This window comes from Gossypium hirsutum, chromosome D08 (genome assembly GCF_007990345.1).
Source record: "Gossypium hirsutum isolate 1008001.06 chromosome D08, Gossypium_hirsutum_v2.1, whole genome shotgun sequence".
Taxonomy (NCBI): domain Eukaryota; kingdom Viridiplantae; phylum Streptophyta; class Magnoliopsida; order Malvales; family Malvaceae; genus Gossypium; species Gossypium hirsutum.
Window position 1 is genome coordinate 47,920,634 of NC_053444.1, and position 18,916 is coordinate 47,939,549.

Consider the following 18,916-nt stretch of genomic DNA (forward strand, 5'->3'; position numbering starts at 1 on the left):
AATTAGTTAATATTATTATATTTTAGTAATAATATAAAAAAATTATTATAACTTGTTGTTAATGTTTTAATATATAAAATATAAATTGTAAATATTTTTAAGCAATAAATATTAATTATTTATAAAATTTAATTAGAATATATAAACTATATTTTAAATATTTAAATATAACCATTAAATATTTATAATTAGTATTTTAAAAAATATTTTTTATTTTTAATTAATGATTTTAACACAATTGTAATTAAGCACTAAGAAAAAAAAGGAAAAATACTATGTTATTGGAGGGGTGAAAAAGTAATTAAGCACCAAAAGTGCTTTTGGGAGAGAAAAAACTAAAATTTTTAGCTTCTCCTTTTTAGCTCCTTTTCAGAAGTGTTTTTGAAAAGCACCTCTGAAAAGCTAAAAATTTCAGCCAAAAGCAACTTGTTCTTCACAGCTTTTCTTTTAAAAGTTCTTTTGGGGTCAGAAGTGCTTTTTTTAATAAATGAAGAACTGACCCTTAGACAAAGATGATTTGATGGTGGGAAGGAATGGGCAAAAAAAAAATAAAAAATCAAGGATCAGATGTCTCTAAAGCATCATATAAGTAAACACTTTTAGGGGATTCACGGTTAAGGAGCAAAATGCTTTTATGGAGGAAGATTTTGCCCTAACAGAATGTGATGTGTTAACTGAAGTTGTTGAAGGTGTACCGTCGATCACGTTATCTGATAGGGTACCAAAGTATATTGAACGTTGAATGACTAGAACAATTATCATGAAAACGTTGGGGGGGGGGGAGATTGGATTTAATGTGTTGTTGAACAAAATTACCTTACTATGGAACCCAAAATGCCCGATTCACCTTATGGATCTTGAGAAAGATTTTTTTTTCTGGTTAGATTTCAGGACAAGAACGACTATAACAAGGCCTTAGTTGCGGGATCGTGGGTAATATTTGGACGGTATCTGATTATTCGACCATGGTCACCGAATTTTTCAACCACCCAGAGTGGGGTTGAATTGTAGGTCATTTGGATATGGCTTTCGAGATTACCAGAGGGGTATTACTCAAATTTTCTTTTCAAGGCAATTGGTCAAAAATTTATATCGGCGGTAAAGTTAGATGTTGACACGGACTGTGCTCGTAGGGGATAGTTTGCACAGCTGGCGGCTTGTGTCGATTTGAAAAAGCCACTAATGTCCAATGTTAGAATCAATTGCCGTCTTCAATGAGTTGAATATGAAGGCCTGTTAAACATTTGCTTCAAGTATGGGCTTTATGGGCATATAGCGGATTTGTGCTCTGAGGATAAGACGACAACACCGAAGGTAGAATCTGATTGTTATCGTCCGGTTATGGATAAGTCGAGTCTTGAACGGAAGGTGGAAGAGGTGCCCTTTGGCTCTTGGATGGTGGTGGAGTGACAGAAAGGGAGAGGTTAAGTTATAGGGGGGGGAGAATGATGGTTTTGGCGGTGCATTTAGGGGATCGCATTTCACGACACTTGATGATTTTGGGGAGAAAATCAAGGCACTGTTAATGGGGAGTTTGATGGTGAAATGGGGGAAATAAATTAGGAACATATTAAGAGGGTAGGAGATAATAAAGATTTAGGGCTAGTTTGGCAATGCTTTTAAAAAGTGCTTTTGAGAAGTGCCGTGGAAAAGTGCTTTTGAGAAGTGCTGTGGAAAAGTACTTTTGAGAAGTACTTTTGAAAATTTTGAGTATTTGGTATTGCTGTCAAAAAGTGCTTTTGAGAAATAAAATGTCCATTTTAGACATGATATTATAAAGTAACAAATATGTATTTAAATAATGTTCAAATTAGTTAATATTATGATATTTTAGCAAAAATATAAAAAAAAATATTATAACTTATTGTTAATATTTTAATATATAATATTAATTTTAAATATTTCTAATTAATTAATAGTAATTATTTATTAAATTTAATTAGAATATATAAACTATATTTAAATATAATAATTAAATATTTGTAATTAGATATTGACACAATTGTATTATTTTAAAAATTATTTTTATTTTTAATTAATGCTTTTAATACATTTGTATTATTTTATTTTAAAATGTATTTGAATATATAACTCTTTTTAGATATTAACATAACATAGAAAACATAAACTTAACAAATTAAAATATTACATATATTTGTATTAAAGTTTCAAGAAGGGATAATATTTATATACTAAATATAAATACTAAAAATTTTACAATAGCATTTACAATTTAAAGTGAATTCATTAAACTAGATGCTATAGCATCTGTTGTTAACTTCATTTCAAAACTACTTGAATTATTTGATTCATCGTCATCATCACCATCATTATCGTCGTTGTCATCATCATCACTTTCTCGACCATGCGTATTTTCTGAATCAATAATATTCCCATATGCCTAGTTAATATCTTCGTATTCTATAAAATCTGCATCATTTCGATTGACATGTTTTCAGATAAAATTGTGTATCGTCATTGTAGCAACAACGATCATTGTTTGCTTTTCAAAACTATAACTTGACATATGCCTTAAAATGACCCATTTTTTTTCAAAACACCAAAAGTTCGTTCAATCACACTACGTAATGATGAATGTGAATGATTGAATATCTCTTATTTACCAAATACTGGTCTACCTCTACGAAAGTCAAGTAAATGATATCGCTGACCTCTATATGGTCCAAGATAACCTTTCATTTGAGGATATCCAGAATCAACAAGATAATATTTTCCTACATGTCAAAATATAACAAACAATTAATCCAAGAATTATTTTTATAAAAATTATCAATTAAAGAACTTATATTTTATTATTTAAAAAATCACATAAATAAAATATCTAACCATTTGGTGGGTGCGAAAATTTATATTTTGGATCTCGAATTGCATCAAGAAATATTCTAGTGTCATATGCCGATCCCTCCCATCCAGCCATGACAAAGGTGAAACTCATATTAAAATCACATACTGCCATAACATTTTGAGTCGGGATACCTTTTCTTCCAATATAGGGAATTTGTTCATTTGGTGGAAGAATAGCGGCAATATGAGTACCATCAATTTCACCTATGCAATCCTGAGCAAATAATCAAATTAGTCTCGTGCATCTTTTTAGTCGACCAAAAATATTAAAATATAATAAAATAAAATAAAATTTTAATCTTAAAATGCGACATATATCTAGAATCATTACGTATTTGTTCGGGTATTGAGCTAAAAAAAGGATCTTTGGGTGCAATTAGATCAGTGGCCATCCTTGAAACTTTCTCAAGCACAATTGCAAAGTATTGACTTATTGTTGATTCAGACCTTTGAAATCTTTCTCGACATTGGGAAACTTTTGCACCAGTGGCCAAGATGTATAAAAAAATTCCCAACATTTCACTAGAAGATATGTTTCTTGAAGTTTTCAAGTTGTATCTTGTCTCCAAAACTCTCAACAAACTTGTGAATACCATTTTAGACATCCTAAAATTAATTATACAACGTGATTCGTGACCGTCAAGGATCTCTCGGATCCATGTCTCACCTAACTGTTTTGAATTCATGCATGGTTGCTTCAATATATACTTCTCGTAATATAATTGCACAAGAAGATGCAACAACAAATAATCGGTTAAAACATTCCATGCGTTGTAAAATCTCTTTCTTTTCCCTTTCATCATCACTTTCATCACCGCTGTAATTCTCAACTATACTCATCACCTGTGAAAAAAATTGAACATCCAAAATCATATATAAACAACTATTGATAAAACTAATTTAGTATAAATAAGTAGAACATAAATTTAATATCCAAATACCAAACATAAACAACTATTAATAAAACTAGATTACACATAAATAAGTAGAACATAAATTCAATATCCAAAAACCAAACATAAACAGTCATTGAGAAAACTAGATTACACATAAATAAGTAGAGCATAAATTCAATATCCAAAAACCAAACATAAACAGTCATTGATAAAACTAGATTACACATAAATAAGTAGAACATAAATTCAATATCCAAAAACCAAACATAAATAACTATTGATAAAACTAGTTTAGCATTGTTGTTTAGTCACATAATAGATATCTTTGAACCCTAGAAGATTAGAAAATTTTTAACTATCCTCCATTTCCGTCTTAAGCCACAAAGCTCTAATCTTGGGATTAATTGATAAAAACATAATTCGCTTGTCCTTGTTGAGCAATAATCTAAGTGCGAAAAAGTATAGCGGACTAGCTTCTGGAACTTCTTCCGACATGCTGTCGAGCACTTTGACTGCTTATGGAATACCATATGGATCCATAACAGGAGTCAAACTAGATGTGGCTTGACTCATATTGTTAGCTGCATTGCATAATTTTTTTTATTTGACTGGACAATTTTGCAGCCCCTCCAATTTGCTTTGAGGATTTCTTTTTTCCAGTTTTAAAATGTGAACTTGATATCTTAGGGTTTTTTTTTCTTTTTTGACCGTTTCCATCAATTTGAACATCATTTGAAATGTGAACATCATTTAAAATGTGAACATCATTTCTCACATTTTCTTCTTCTTTCTTCAGGTATTTTGTTGTTAACATCCTCAAAAAAATCACTACGGAGTGTACTAGAAGAAGGTGCCCATGCTTTATCACCTGTTGCAACTATCCCCATGAACATTTGGTCCAACTTCTCTTCGAATTCAGGATCAATGCCCAATGTTTTAAATTTTTGAGCTTCAGGCACAACCTACATATAAAATGATAGTTTAATAACATTAATTATCAATAACCTCATAAATAAGAAAAAAACAAAAATATTCAGAATTATTAATGTACCTTTAGCTTACTCTCCCACCAATCATCCGATGTATCAACGATTCTTTTTATAGGATTCCACCCTAGACTAGTATCTTCTCCTTTAAGTTTCTTCCAAGCTTTCTATTCTTTTTTTAGGGCATCGCACCTATTTTTAAGTTGTCTTTGTGAAAAAGCATTGCCCGTTTCTTTCTCAAAGTTGGTCATTATTTTCAACCATCCATTTTTTGTGAAATGAGTACCAGGCCTATTGCCTTTCAATATCTCTTTAATACAAATATCACAAAATATTTCTGTCAATCTCATATCTCACATTGCTTTGACTTTTTCACCACTAACTTCAACCGCCGAAGTACTCATTTATTGTGTATACGAACAAATTCGTTTTAGCTAGTAAAGCAATCAAGAAAATCAAATGTCACATAAATATATATTTTTATATGTGTATCAAAATCAAGATAGGATCTTAAGATTTTGGATTCATTGGAGGAATTGACTGACCTTTATGTGTTTTGAATCAATTTACTTATACATACATACATATGTTCTTTTATTGAGCATTCATATGATGATGATGATGATGATGATTTAAAGGTTTACTGTGATAAATCAATATTTGTTAATGTCCCTTTTGTTAATTAACTCTTAATTGTGTTATCTTTTTTGTTGTGAATTTGGGTACCCAAGTTTATTTTCTTTTATTAGTATTCTTTCTGTATGACAAATAAAAACTGTAATAAATAAATATATATATCATTCAATTAAAGTTGACTATATTATTATTTATTTTCAAAAGAATATTAATCAATATTGGTCTAGTTTTATTATATCAATACATATATAAAGTACTTTAACATTGAATTATTTTGTTGTTATATACTGGAAAACAAGTTTTAATTTATAAAAATAAGGAGTAGACCAAGGGTTTAATTTATGTATAACATGACATACTCAATTTGTTTTGTTGACAATTTTTTCAAGGATTTTTTCAAATAAATAAAATTTATATTTGCTATTATCATATGTTGGTTCAGGTCGAGTTTGCAAAAACTTTGGTTACATTACCGACTCAGGTCGAGTTTGTAAAAACTTTTGTAGACCCGCCTTGAAGCTCACATAATTTTAGCAAAGGGTAAACAAACATGAAATTTAAAACAAACCCAAAAAAAGTTCACCCATAAATAATGAAAAGAAGCATTGAGAAACCAAATAATATTAAACTCATAAACAAAGCAAAAACAAAGTATTTTAGAGGGGAGAAAGCAAGGTAAAGCCAACAGAGATATTTACTTGAGAAAAGAGTTGAAATCTTTGAATAGAAAAGATAATTGAAGAAAGAAATGGGACTAAAAAAAAGACAGGAGATAGGAGGGGAATGGATTGTGAAGCCTGTGACGGTCTCCTATAAATATAGAGACAAAGGCTATTAATGTTTTTTTACTGCATAATGAACATTTAAAGAGAAGTAGAAGAAAAGAGAGACTCACCTATAGAGAAGAAGAAGAACCAGAGGAAAAGTAGGTTCAGAAAAAAGAAAAAAGGGGAAAAAATGAGTTCTAACGTCTGAAAAAAGGGGAAAAAAAGGAAGACAACAAATAAGATAAAAAATGTAATATCAGCCTCAAAAGCATTTTTAGCTGAAAAAGGCACCAAAATTTGGCTTTTTCATATGAGAAAAAAGACTTTTTTTAAGCTGAAAAAGTTTTTACTTTTTACCCCGTTCTTTATTACTTTTTGTATAAAAGCACTTTTTTCCCTAAAAGCTCATTAGATAATCAATACCGAACGCAGCCTTAGGGTTACAAGTGACAAAAAGTAGACTTATGGAGATTAAGGCTAAGAAGTGGGCCAAGGGTAAAAATGTGATGATGGGTGCTGGGCCAAAAGCTAGTCCATCAGCATTAAGGCCCAATAATGGCAAATCTGGAGTGAAGGCTGACATTGGGCAATGGGCATTTGATGATGGATAAAAATTGGGGCTAATGGGTGTTACTGATCGAGGGAAAATATTGTAGTACAACCAGTAAATGTTTCAGCAAATTTGAATAAAGAAAAGCATACCACAGTGCGCATAATGGAAGGGAAAAAATTGGGTTCGAACATTGATAAAGAGATTGAGATTTTTAGATTCGATGGAAAAAAAGTCGCTTCTTAAGAGACACACTTGAGAGCCCAAAATGTTGTATATAGACAACGAGGGAAACCACCAGATGAGATGATGGAGAATAAATTGCATGACTTGGTTGAGTTGAAATCAGCAATGAAAAGGTTGGTTTGTGATATTGAAAGGAACGTAGGTAAAGTTCTAATGTAGGATGATTCTCAAGTTGTCGAGGAAGTGATGGTCGTTGAGGACGATTGCAGTAATGAGGCAAATTTTTAATTTATGTTATTTATGGGTTGGATTTTATGTCTTTTATTATTATTATTATTGTTTATGAACACAAAAATATTATGTTGGAACTGCCAAGGAGCTGGGCACCCTAGGTTCTATAATTTTGTAAAGGAATATCGAAATGACTTTTCTCCCAATTTGTTGTGTTTGCTTGAAACTAGGGTTAGTGGTGCTAGGGCCGATGACATTATTGCAAAAATTGGGTATCTTAGGTCATTTCGGGTTGAAGAAAATGGTTTCGTTTGTGGTATTTGGTTATGTTAGAATGAGAATTTACTGGTGGATATTCTGGAAGTTCATTCTAAGGTGGTTTATGTGAAAATTAGTAGCACACAGAACTCAGATAGCTTCTTTTTCTCAATTGTATATGCTAGTTCTCAAATTACGATGCAAAGGAATTTATGGCATTTTTTGTGTTTATTAGTAGATTCGGTGAAGGGACATTGGATCTTAATTGGTGATTTTAACTTTATTATTGACAGTTCTGAAAGAATAGGTGGCACACCTACCTCACATGTTGGTTGTAGATGGTTTTGTGAATTTTTATTTAATAATGCCTTGCGTGACTTGGGTGCGTATGGTGCTAAGTTTACTTGGTGTAAAAGGGGTTTGTCGTAGAGATTGGATGGGGTAGTGTGTAACTTGGAATGGGATTCTTTCACGCTAGAATGTTCAGTAAGGAATCTCCATAGGTTAAAATCTTATCATAGGCCGATTTTAATTTCTTTTAGATCGAAGGCTAGCAGAGGTAACAGACCTTTTCATTGTCTTACGAGTTGGATAATTAATGTCTTTAGAAACCTAATGAATAGGAGTTGGAGCAATGAATTGGAGGTTGGTGAGAACTTGGAGTATCTTCAAAAAGTGATCAAGGTATGGAACAAACAAGTGCATGGAAATATTTTTGTGCGCAAAAGGAAATTGATTTCTGAATTGGAAAGTGTGCAAAAAATTCTGGATGTACGATTCTCTCTAATGCTTCGTAGTTAGGAACTTAAAATTCGACAGGAAATTGAAGAAGTGTTGACACATGAGGAATTGTTATGGTTTTTGTTGGAATCCCTATAATTAAGGATAGAAATCTGTTGTGATCTCTTGTAAATAGAAACTAATCTCAGTTACTGATTCTTAGGAAATTAGGATATCAATTACTGATTCTTAGGGATTAGGATTTATTTCCTTTAAAATGATTATTTTTCTCTTTATAAAGCTGTAAACTAAAGCAGTAGCAATATAACAGAATTTTTCCTCTGAGTGTTTTTACATGGCATCAGGGCTATAGGATTCATTCGATCCTATTTTTTTCTCTAAATTCCCTTACTAAAAATTTCTGTGGTTTAGTCCTCCAATGGGTGATATCAATGAGAATTTCTCTGAAACTGAGACATCACAAATAACTCAGAATATCAATCAGGGAATCACTCAAGGTGAAATTAATTCCTCCCTTATAATCACCAATCATCGGCTAAATGGGAAGAACTTCTTGCAATGGTCTCAATCGGTTCTTATGGTGATTCGTGGTCGTAGCAAATTAGGGTACATCAATGGAGAAATCTCACGACCAACCATGGCTGATCCTACTTATGCCACTTAGGAACTCAACAATTCAATTGTAATGGCTTGGCTAATCAATTCGATGGAAGGCCATATAAGCCGCACCTATCTTTTTTTTCAAAACTGCAAAAGACATGTGGGATGCAGTCAAAGAAAACTACTCAGATCTTGGAAATGCCTCCCAAGTATTTGAGATCAAGCTTAAGTTAAAGGACATCCGACAGGGAACACTCGAGGTAACTTACTACTATAACAATTTGAAAATTTTATGGCAAGAACTGGATATGTATTATGAGGCAGATTGGGGTAAAGGCTTAGAACACAACAGGTTTATGGTCCATCTCAACAATGAACATCTTTATGAGTTTTTAGCAGGACTGAACCGTGAGTTAGATGAGGTCCGTGGCCGAATTCTGGGTAGATCACCTCTTCCAACGATCGGTGAAGCATTTGCAGAAGTTAGAAGAGAAGAAAAGCGTCGTCTTGTCATGATGGGAGATTCAAAGAAACCTAAACCTATGACTCCAATTTCTAATCGTCTTACTGAAATCTCTGGTCTCATCTCCAAAGGTCCACAGCCACAAAAACAACGTGCTAGAAATGATTCTGGATCAACAAGTCCATGGTGTAGTCACTGCAATCGTGTTGGTGATACAAAAGAAAAATGCTTCAAACTCCATGGCTATCCTGAAAAAAAACAGAAGGATAATAAGACTTCCATGTTATCCTCCACTACTGCTGATGATGTTCTTGATGTTCGCTTAACCAAAACACAGCTTGAGACTCTCCATAAGATACTTGGTACTCCCACTACTCATGGATCTCTAGCAACTCAAGGTACTGCCCTAAACATTGCTTTTGAATCTAATAATCAATCTCCTTGGATACTCGATTCGGGCGCCTCTGATCACATGACAGGTGACTCCACGTTGTTTCACACCTACACTCCTTGTCATAACAAATCTCGAATCTGCATAGCTGACGGTTCTTACTCACCTGTGGCTGGAATAGGAGAAGTACAAATGACAGAGAATTTTTCTCTCGATAAAGTCCTACATGTTCCAAACTTGTCCTGTAATTTACTTTCAATTAGTAAACTTACTAAGGATGAAAAAGTTCTTGCTGAATTTTCTGCAATTGGTTGTGTGATACAGGAACAGAAATCGGGGAGGATGATTGGCACTGCTAAAGTTGATGATGGACTATATATTTGGAATAAAAACAGTACACAAGGGGGATTGGCTCTATCCACTGCAAAAGAGGACACTATTATGTTATGGCACCGTAGGTTAGGACATCCAAACTTTGTGTATTTGAAAAACATCTTCCGCTGTTATTTCGAAATAAAAGTATTAATTCCTTGAACTGTGAAATTTGCCAATTATCTAAACATACCCGTGTGCCATACCCATTAAAACCACATATTCAGTCCTAACCTTTTTCATTAATCCATAGTGACCTATGGGGAGCCAGCCGAGTGAAAAATATTAAAGGGGCTAGATGGTTTATAACATTCATTGATGATCATACTAGGGTCTGTTGGGTCTATCTACTCAAAGAAAAATCTGAAACACCCAAAGTATTCCAAAATTTTCACTCAATGGTTCGAACCCAATTCAACTCTACCATACATACCCTCAGTACTGACAATGGGAGGGAATACTTCAACTCTGTCTTAAGTCCATACCTTTCTGACCAAGGCATTATACACCAAAGCTCTTGTCCTGACACTCCTCGACAAAATGGGATCTCTGAGAGGAAAAATCGTCATCTTCTTGATGTGGCTCGAGCCATAATGTTCACTATGAATGTTCCAAAATACTTGTGGGGAGAAGCTGTCCTTACTGCCTGCTATCTCATAAACCGAATGCTATCAAAGATCCTCAATTTCCAAACACCTCTAAATACTCTTTTAAAGGCCTTCCCTCTATTTCATGTCCCTAATCTTCCAGCCAAAATATTCGGCTGTAAAGCTTTTGTCCATAACCATCAACCAAATCAATCCAAACTTGATCCTTGAGCCCACACCTGTATCTTCATTGGATATTCCCCTACCCAAAAAGGCTATAAGTATTACTCACCAACATTGCGCCGAATGTTTGTCTCTCGCGATGTTACCTTCTTTGAAAATGAACCATACTTTGCAGCATCTCATCTTCAGGGGGAGATTTTTAATGAAGATGAGACCCTTAATACTCTCCTCATTATACCGCCTGATCCTACTACTACTATCACAGATAAACCTATCCCAGATTTAGTTGTTTCCCCTATACAGCAAGAATTTAACACCGTTCTTCCCAATGACAATACCTCCACCGAAGTACAACAGCCACTTGATTAAGGAAAACAGCAAATACAGGTTTCTTCCCGACGGAATCGTTCTCCTGAAACTGATACAGCAGTGCCAATTACATCTCCAACCGAGGACTGTTCTGAAGCAGAAGTCCCACCTCCGTCACCATCTATCTATCTTTCAATTGCAGTTCGAAAGGGTACAAGGAGCTGCACTCAACATCCTATTTCTCGGTTTGTATCATATGGAAATTTATCTAAGTCTTACAAAGCTTTTGTGACTAATGTTGATTCTGTAAAAATTCAAAAAAATATAGAAGAGGCTCTTGAATCAGCTGAGTGGAGACAAGCCGTGATGGAAAAAATGAAGGCCCTCAAAAACAATGAAACATGGGAAGTCTCGGATCTGCCTAAAGGGAAAAAAACCGTAGGTGCAAATGGATTTTCACTACGAAATTTAAACCCGATGGCCGTATTGACCGATACAAAGCTCGACTTGTGGCTAAGGGATTCACCCAAACTTATGGTCTCGACTACAACGAGACGTTTGCACCGGTTGCCAAGCTAAACACCATTCGGGTCCTGCTATCTCTTGCTGCCAACCTTGATTGGCACTTGACTCAATTGGATGTAAAAAATGCTTTTCTTAACAGGGAATTAAATGAGGAGGTGTATATGGATTTCCTACCAGGATTGGAAGAAAACAAGGACCAAGTGTGTAAGTTGAAGAAGTCCTTGTATGGGCTGAAACAATCTCCACGAGCGTGGTTCAGCCGATTTGCAAAAGCTATGACTAGCAGAAATTATATTCAAGGACAGGCAGACCACACCATGTTCTACAAGCACTCGGAAGAGGGTAAATACTGCATCCTTATCGTTTATGTTGACGATATAATAACAGGAAATGACTCGAGCGAAATTTTGAGATTGAAATAATTTCTTGGTACAGAGTTTGAACTTAAAGAGTTGTGGAGTCTTAAATATTTTCTTGGTATGGAGGTAGCAAGGGCGAAAAAAAGGTATCTTCATTTCCCAAAGGAAATATGTTCTTGATCTACTGTCGGAAGTTGGTTTGATGGGCAGCAAACCAGCCGAAACTCCTATGGAGTTTAACCTCAAATTGGGAACTAATGAGGATGGAGAAGAAATCGACAGGGGGAGATACCAACGTCTAGTAGGAAGGCTCATCTACCTATCTCACACCCGTCCAAACATAGCCTTCAGTGTGAGTGTTATTAGCCAGTATATGCATGCCCCGAGAGAGAAGCACCTGGAAGCTGCATATATAATACTAAGATACCTAAAAGGAACTCCTGGTAAAGGCCTGTACTACAAGCGGCTATTGTAGTTATGTTTGGGGTAATCTCGTGACGTGGAGGAGCAAAAAATAATCTGTGGTAGCACGCAGCAGTGCAGAGGCAGAGTATCGAACACTATCTCATGGTATATGCGAAGGAGTTTGGATATAAAGACTTATGGGAGAACTAAAAGTGCCTTTTACCAGACCTATGAAGATGTACTGTGACAACCAGGCTGCTGTCAGCATAGCACATAATCCTGTGCATCATGATTGGACCAAACATGTGGAAATAGATCGTCACTTTATAAAAGAAAAAGTACACTCAGGAGAAGTATGCATCATCTACCTACCTACTAGACAACAAGTTGCAGACATGTTAACCAAAAGTTTGAACAGAAACATGTTTTAAGAACTTAGTGGCAAGCTGGGTTTGATTAACATCTACACTCCAACTTGAGGGGGAGTGTTGGAATCCCTATAATTAAGGATAGAAATCTGTTGTGATCTCTTGTAAATAGAAACTAATTTCAGTTACTGATTCTTAGGAAATTAGGATATCAATTACTGATTCTTAGGGATTAGGATTTATTTCCTTTAAAATGATTATTTTTCTCTTTATAAAGCTGTAAACTAAAGCAGTAGCAATATAACAGAATTTTTCCTCTGAGTGTTTTTACAATTTTAGAAGTCTGATTGGATTGGCTCTGAAATGGTGATAGGAATACATCTTATTTTCATAGTCGTACCTTGGTAAGACTAAAGCGGAACAGGATAGAGGGACTCATTGTCGTAGTAAATTCCCTTTATTATCATGTGATGAGACGAGTAATCTATTTTCAATGGCTTCTGATGAGGAAATACGAAGAACGATTTTTGGTATGGCCTCTCTAAAGGCTCTTGGTGTAGATGGGTTTCAGACAAATCTTTTTCAGTCACAATGGGAGGTAGTGGGATCGTTAGTATGTTCTCTTGTCAAGCAGAGCTTAGGGGGGTCAATTGTTGGATCCTAAACTGAACATAACTTTTTGGTGCTTATACCGAAGGTTCATCGTCCAAAAAGAATTTCCTAATTTAGACCAATAAGCTTATGCATGGTGCTATATAAGATCATTACAAAGATGGTGGTTAATAGATTAAGACCAATTATGGTAAAGCTGACTCGACAGAACCAAGCAAGCTTTATTCCTGAGAGAGATATTACTTATAATATTGTAATTGCACAAGAAGTGGTGCATTCTTTGAAAAGCTTTTGGGGTAGTAAATGTGGCATGGTCTTGAAAATTGATTTGGTAAAGGCTTATGATAGAATCAAATGAGATTTCTTATAGGACACATTGCTAGAGGCTGGTTTACCCCCACATTTAGTTACTGTATTTTTACATTGCGTCTCTTATTTGTTTCTTCAGAATCTATGGAATGAAGTTATTACAGATTCTTTTTAGCCTTCCTGAGGTATAAGATATGGAAATCCTCTTTCTCCTTATATCTTTGTACTTTGCATGGAGAGGCTTGGGCATCTTATCGAGGAAGCAATTGAAAATGGTAATTGAAAACCTTTGTTTCTTCCAAGAAGAGGTTCGCCCTTATCTCACCTTTTCTTTGTTGATGATCTTATATCTTTTTGTGAAGCTAGTAGGGATCAAGTAGCTGTGGTGAATAACATTCTAGAGAATTTTAGTTATTTTTCTGGGCAGAAGGTGAATAAAAGTAAATCCAATGTGTTCTTTCTCCTAATACGCCAGGAGTTGTTGCTGAGGCAATATGTAGTAGTGTGGATTTTAATCGTGTTAAATATCTTGGTACTTATTTGGGGTTGTTGCTGCTGTATAATAGAGTTACAGTGAATACTTTTGATTTTGTAGTGAATAAAGTTTGACAAAAATTGTCTGGTTGGGAAGTGAGGAAACTTTTGATGGCAGGTTGAATAACTATAATATGGTCAGTCCTCATAGCTATTCCAAAATATTTTATGTATATTGTTCGAATTCCTATCTCTGTGTGTAATGAGATCGAAAGAATTACCCGTAATTTCATTTGGGGGACTACTATTGATAGAAGAAAAATTGCTCTTATATCTTGGGGAGAGTGTTGTCGTCCACTGGATAATGGAAGGGTAGGATTGCAAAGCTAAGTTACTTAGTACCAAATTTTCTTACTAAAACTTGGTTACCGTTTTCTATCGAATACTGATGCGTTATGGGCTAGAGTGGTAAGGAAGAAATACAATGTACAAGGAGTACTTTTGACTTCTATTTGTCATAGTAATTGTTCCTTTGTATGGAAATCTTTAATGAGGGTTTGGCTGGAAGTTATTGGTAATGTTTCTTGGTCCATTGGTGATGGTCGCACTACGAACTTTTGGAATGATGTGTGGATTAGGTAGTTGGACCCTTATGGGAAAAGTTTAAAGTATCTGATCAACCAGATAGCACTTTACGCATTTGTGATTTGGTGACTAAAATAGTCTCTAGGATTAAGATCGGCTTAATGATCTTGTTCCAAGGCATATTGTTCGGCAAATTGCAACAATGATGCCTCCAAGTGTTGAGGCGAGACCAGATTGCTTGGCTTGGAAATGGATGAAAAAGGATGGCTTTTCCTCCACTGAAATGTATAAGAATTTATTTATTGAAGATAATGATGGTTCTGCTATTTGAAAGGTGATTTGGAAAGCTTGGGCGCCTTAGAGGGTACATATTTTCTTATGGCTTTTGTGGCTAGATAGACTGTTGACAAATTATGAAAGAAGACGAAAACACATGACAGATGACGACAATTGCCCGTATTGTAATGGTAACTTGGAACCAAGGGTTCATGCAATTCGTGATTGCTCATTTTCTAAAGTTGTATGGGTAGCAGTGGTTCCAAGGCAAGCTCAGGGTATCTTTTTTTCTCTGCTGTTTAAAGAATGGCTTTTATGGAATTTGCAGAATACAAGTAACTTGAGTAACAATGATATGGATTGACAAACCCTATTTGTAATATTGTGTTGGCTAATTTGGAAAAATAGAAATATGGTTGTGTTTTCTAATTGCCATAGGTGCACCCAAGTCATTTTGGATACATGTTACAATTAGGCCAGAGGTTATCTGGATTCTGATGTGAAAATGAAACTGCCAAGACCCATAAGGGCATTTTCAAGTTGGTCGCCTCCTGAAATGAGTTGGATAAAGATGAATTCTGATGGGGCGGTGTCGATTAGTGGGCAAAGTGCTTCTACTGGAGGAGTGTTAAGGGATTCGAATGCAAATTGGTTGTGGGGTTATACGATGAGCTTTGGTAAAGAATCAGTTTTTAAAGTTAAGACAAGAGCAATGTTGGAAGGCCTATTTATAGCTTGGGAGAAAGGGTTTAAAAAGATTGAAGTTGAGTGTGATAATGCTCTATTGGTAGAATTAATATTGTCTAGTGGAGGAGCTAATAGTAGCTTAGTGGAATTAAGGTTATTATAGCAGTTGCTGCGTCGAAGATGGGAGGTTCTTGTCTGATATATTCCACGGGATCAGAATAGGGTTGCGGATCACGTGGCTAAATGTGCTAACACAAGGGATTCTTTGCTTCGTTTGTTTGCAGTTCCGGATCAGAATAGGGTTGCGGATCACATGGCTAAATGTGCTAACACAAGGGATTCTTTGCTTCGTTTGTTTGCAGTTCCGCCGGTTTCGATTAGAGACTTGTTGGATGAAGACCGTTATGGGTCTAGATCTGTTTAACTTAAAAATTGGTTGTTGTAATCGCTTAGTGCTATCTATTTTCTACACAAAAAAAAAATACTAGTGAGAATTTAATGTCCAAGCTAACAACTAGATTAGTAAAACTTAACTATTAAAATACTAAATCTTTCAAAATTTAGTTAAAATGTTTTAGAGTTTTAAACCAATTTAAAATATTGGAATTTTGTACCAATTAAGTAAAATATAAAATATATTGGAATTTTGTACCAATTAAGTAAAATATAAAATATACTTTTCTACTAATGGCTAAATTTTACTATCATTCACTATATTATGCATAAGTTGTGAATTCAGTCCTTGTATTTTAACTTGATCATTTTTAGTACATTTATTTTTTAAATTTTGAAATTTTAGTCCAAACCAAACAGTAATTGTTAAATTCATTAGGTTTTGTTATTTCAAAAATCTTATATAGCAAACATATGATTACATATGATGGTTTTAATGGCTGTCATTTTGCGTTAATACTAAAATTTTAAAATTCAAAAAGTATAGAGACTAAAAATGATCAAATTAGAGAAGATAGACTAAATCTTCAACTTTTCGCATATATAGTTCAAGACTGATCATTATCGTTTGGATGAGAAGTAAAATGTTAAAATTTGAAAAGTACATGAACTAAGTTGATCTATTCAAAAAATATAGGATTAAAAGGATCAATAGTACGAGGACTCATAACAAAATTCAATCTTTATAAAATATAGATGTAAGCCCATTTGAAATAGATTTGGGCTTAGCTAATTTCAGATTCAATTGGGTATATATCAAATAAATTTAAGAGTTCATTGAATTGTTATTACAATTTAAGTGAATATTAATAGGTGTTGTTTAAATTAGACTAGATTAATTAGTTAGATTAAAAATTAATTAGGATGTCGATTAAGGAAGAGTAGTTAAATCTATTAACCTATAAATCGTAAATTGATTGAATCAGATTAAAAAATTGATTGAATTGGTTTTTTCTATTTATTTGATTTTAATGCTTGTATGATATTGGTAGGTAGATATGGAACAATCTATTTAATCTGTTATTCCCTTTGTCTTATATTTGTTCTTATTCCAAGTCTATGATATTGGTAGATACATAGGGAACAATTAGTCGCACCATTTCCACATTTCCCCTGCTTAAATCCGAAAAGAAATTACACAATCAATTACAGATCCAAAAAAAAAAAGGGGTTGGCACCCTCATTCATACCATTAACAATAGTAATTTGAGGGCCAAACAATCAGCTAATTCGTTCTACAATGAGACGATGATGTGAATTCAACTGTACATTTGGTCTTCCTATACAACTTAGATGGTGTCTTTGAGCAAATCTCAACCATGTACACTCAATGCAGCTGCTTCTACGGGTGGTAATGATATTAAGACCCCACACTCATCTACCGTACACATCATTTCAACCTCACCGGTGCGATTGCGTAATTCGAATGCATAACACCTTGAGTCCATGAAGGCAAATTAATAGCAGTATGCCACCAAAAGCAGCAGCTTGAAGCAGCGGTTGTTCTGCCCGAGTGTTCGCCACCAGATAAACGCAATCTTTGGTGATCAAGATCCAAGCTAAATTCTCCAAGAGGGACTTGATAGTTAAGGTTTTTGCTTTGTTCTCCGTTGACAGTCTGCAAACGATCCTTAAACACAAACCTCCCATCACACAAAATGTAGTAACTGATAATCCCCTGTAAGAGATCAACTTCCCCCCTGCAACCAAAACCTGTTTACGGCACATACAAGATAGGCACTCACCGGAAAACGTCGACGACGCCAGAGCATCGATACCGGTATAGTAAGGTAGGATGATGGAATCCAGGTATACACTCGCATGCAGAATCCCCGAAATGGTGGAAGCTTCCAAGAATGCGTACCTAGGGTCCTTATCCACTCCATTGTCGAACGCAAGAGACGAAATTTGAACCAGTTGAAGAATTGCCGGAGCAATGCAGGAGAAAGGGTATAAGATGTTGATACGCAAGCCCTTGGCTAATGCCAATAGGATTAAGGGGAGTGACAGTGGACCTGATGGCAGAAACAACCTCTTGGACTGACTCAAGCAAGGCCGCCCTCTTCTCGATATATCTATCAACATGATGACCAGTGTTGCAAGGTACGAAGCAGTGGCGAGGAGAAGAACGAGAATGTCGACGACCTGCGGGTAATGGCCGGGATAAACGCTGTCACAAAAGTAATGGAAGGGGCAGTTGATTGGATCCAGAGTTTCTTCTACTTGCCATCGGGTGCATTTGAAGAAGGCCAAGCGGATATCTTCTAGGTCCCATCCCGGTTGAAATGCTGGATGCAGAGTTTGGCTCTCTATCATGTTGTTTGCATTCCATTTTTTCTCTTTTGTTCTTTTGCAGGGACTTTATTTTATATGACTTTAAGTAAAAGCAAAAAATGCAGTTGCTGTCTTTTGATGAAGAAGATAATAGACCCTCTATCTGTTGGGATGCTTTAAGGTTGGTGAAATTGGATGATGAAGTTCTATCTATCTTTTATATTCTTTTATAACATTGGTAATCTCTTTTATAGGAAATATTGGTATCCTTTCAGTATATCAAAATTCCCAAGTTTTATTTAATTCAAATGCTTTGTCCTGAACCTTGGGAAGTGTGGGTATATATATTAAGGGTGCATACCATTTTTGGGGACCTCCAAATAAGTTGAAGGTTTTGGAAATAATAACAGTTTTTGAAAAAGTTGTATATATATATATAAAAAAAACGAGGGGATGGTCGTAATGTAGATAATTAGAATATATTTGGAGAGGGAGGTTTGGTAGGCATTCATCAACTTAGGGATGAGAGGTTTTGAAGCAACTTGGGTCTCAAGAAATGCTTTGGAGT

General features: G+C 34.8%; 2 protein-coding genes across 2 annotated transcripts; one reads left to right on the forward strand and one right to left on the reverse strand.

The window, feature by feature from the left end:
• Positions 1-8,874: 8,874 nt before the first annotated feature.
• Positions 8,875-10,394, forward strand: LOC107907000 (uncharacterized). Its single transcript, XM_016834184.2, has 3 exons — positions 8,875-9,577; positions 9,659-9,756; positions 9,895-10,394. Exons 1-3 carry the CDS (start codon positions 8,875-8,877, stop codon positions 10,102-10,104), a joined length of 1,011 nt encoding a protein of 336 aa, XP_016689673.2. The 3' UTR covers positions 10,105-10,394.
• A 6,685-nt stretch (positions 10,395-17,079) lies between these two features.
• LOC107910484 (uncharacterized) lies at positions 17,080-18,481 on the reverse strand. Its single transcript, XM_016838341.2, has one exon. It carries the CDS (start codon positions 18,388-18,390, stop codon positions 17,476-17,478), a length of 915 nt encoding a protein of 304 aa, XP_016693830.1. The 5' UTR covers positions 18,391-18,481; the 3' UTR covers positions 17,080-17,475.
• Between the last annotated feature and the right edge of the window lie 435 nt (positions 18,482-18,916).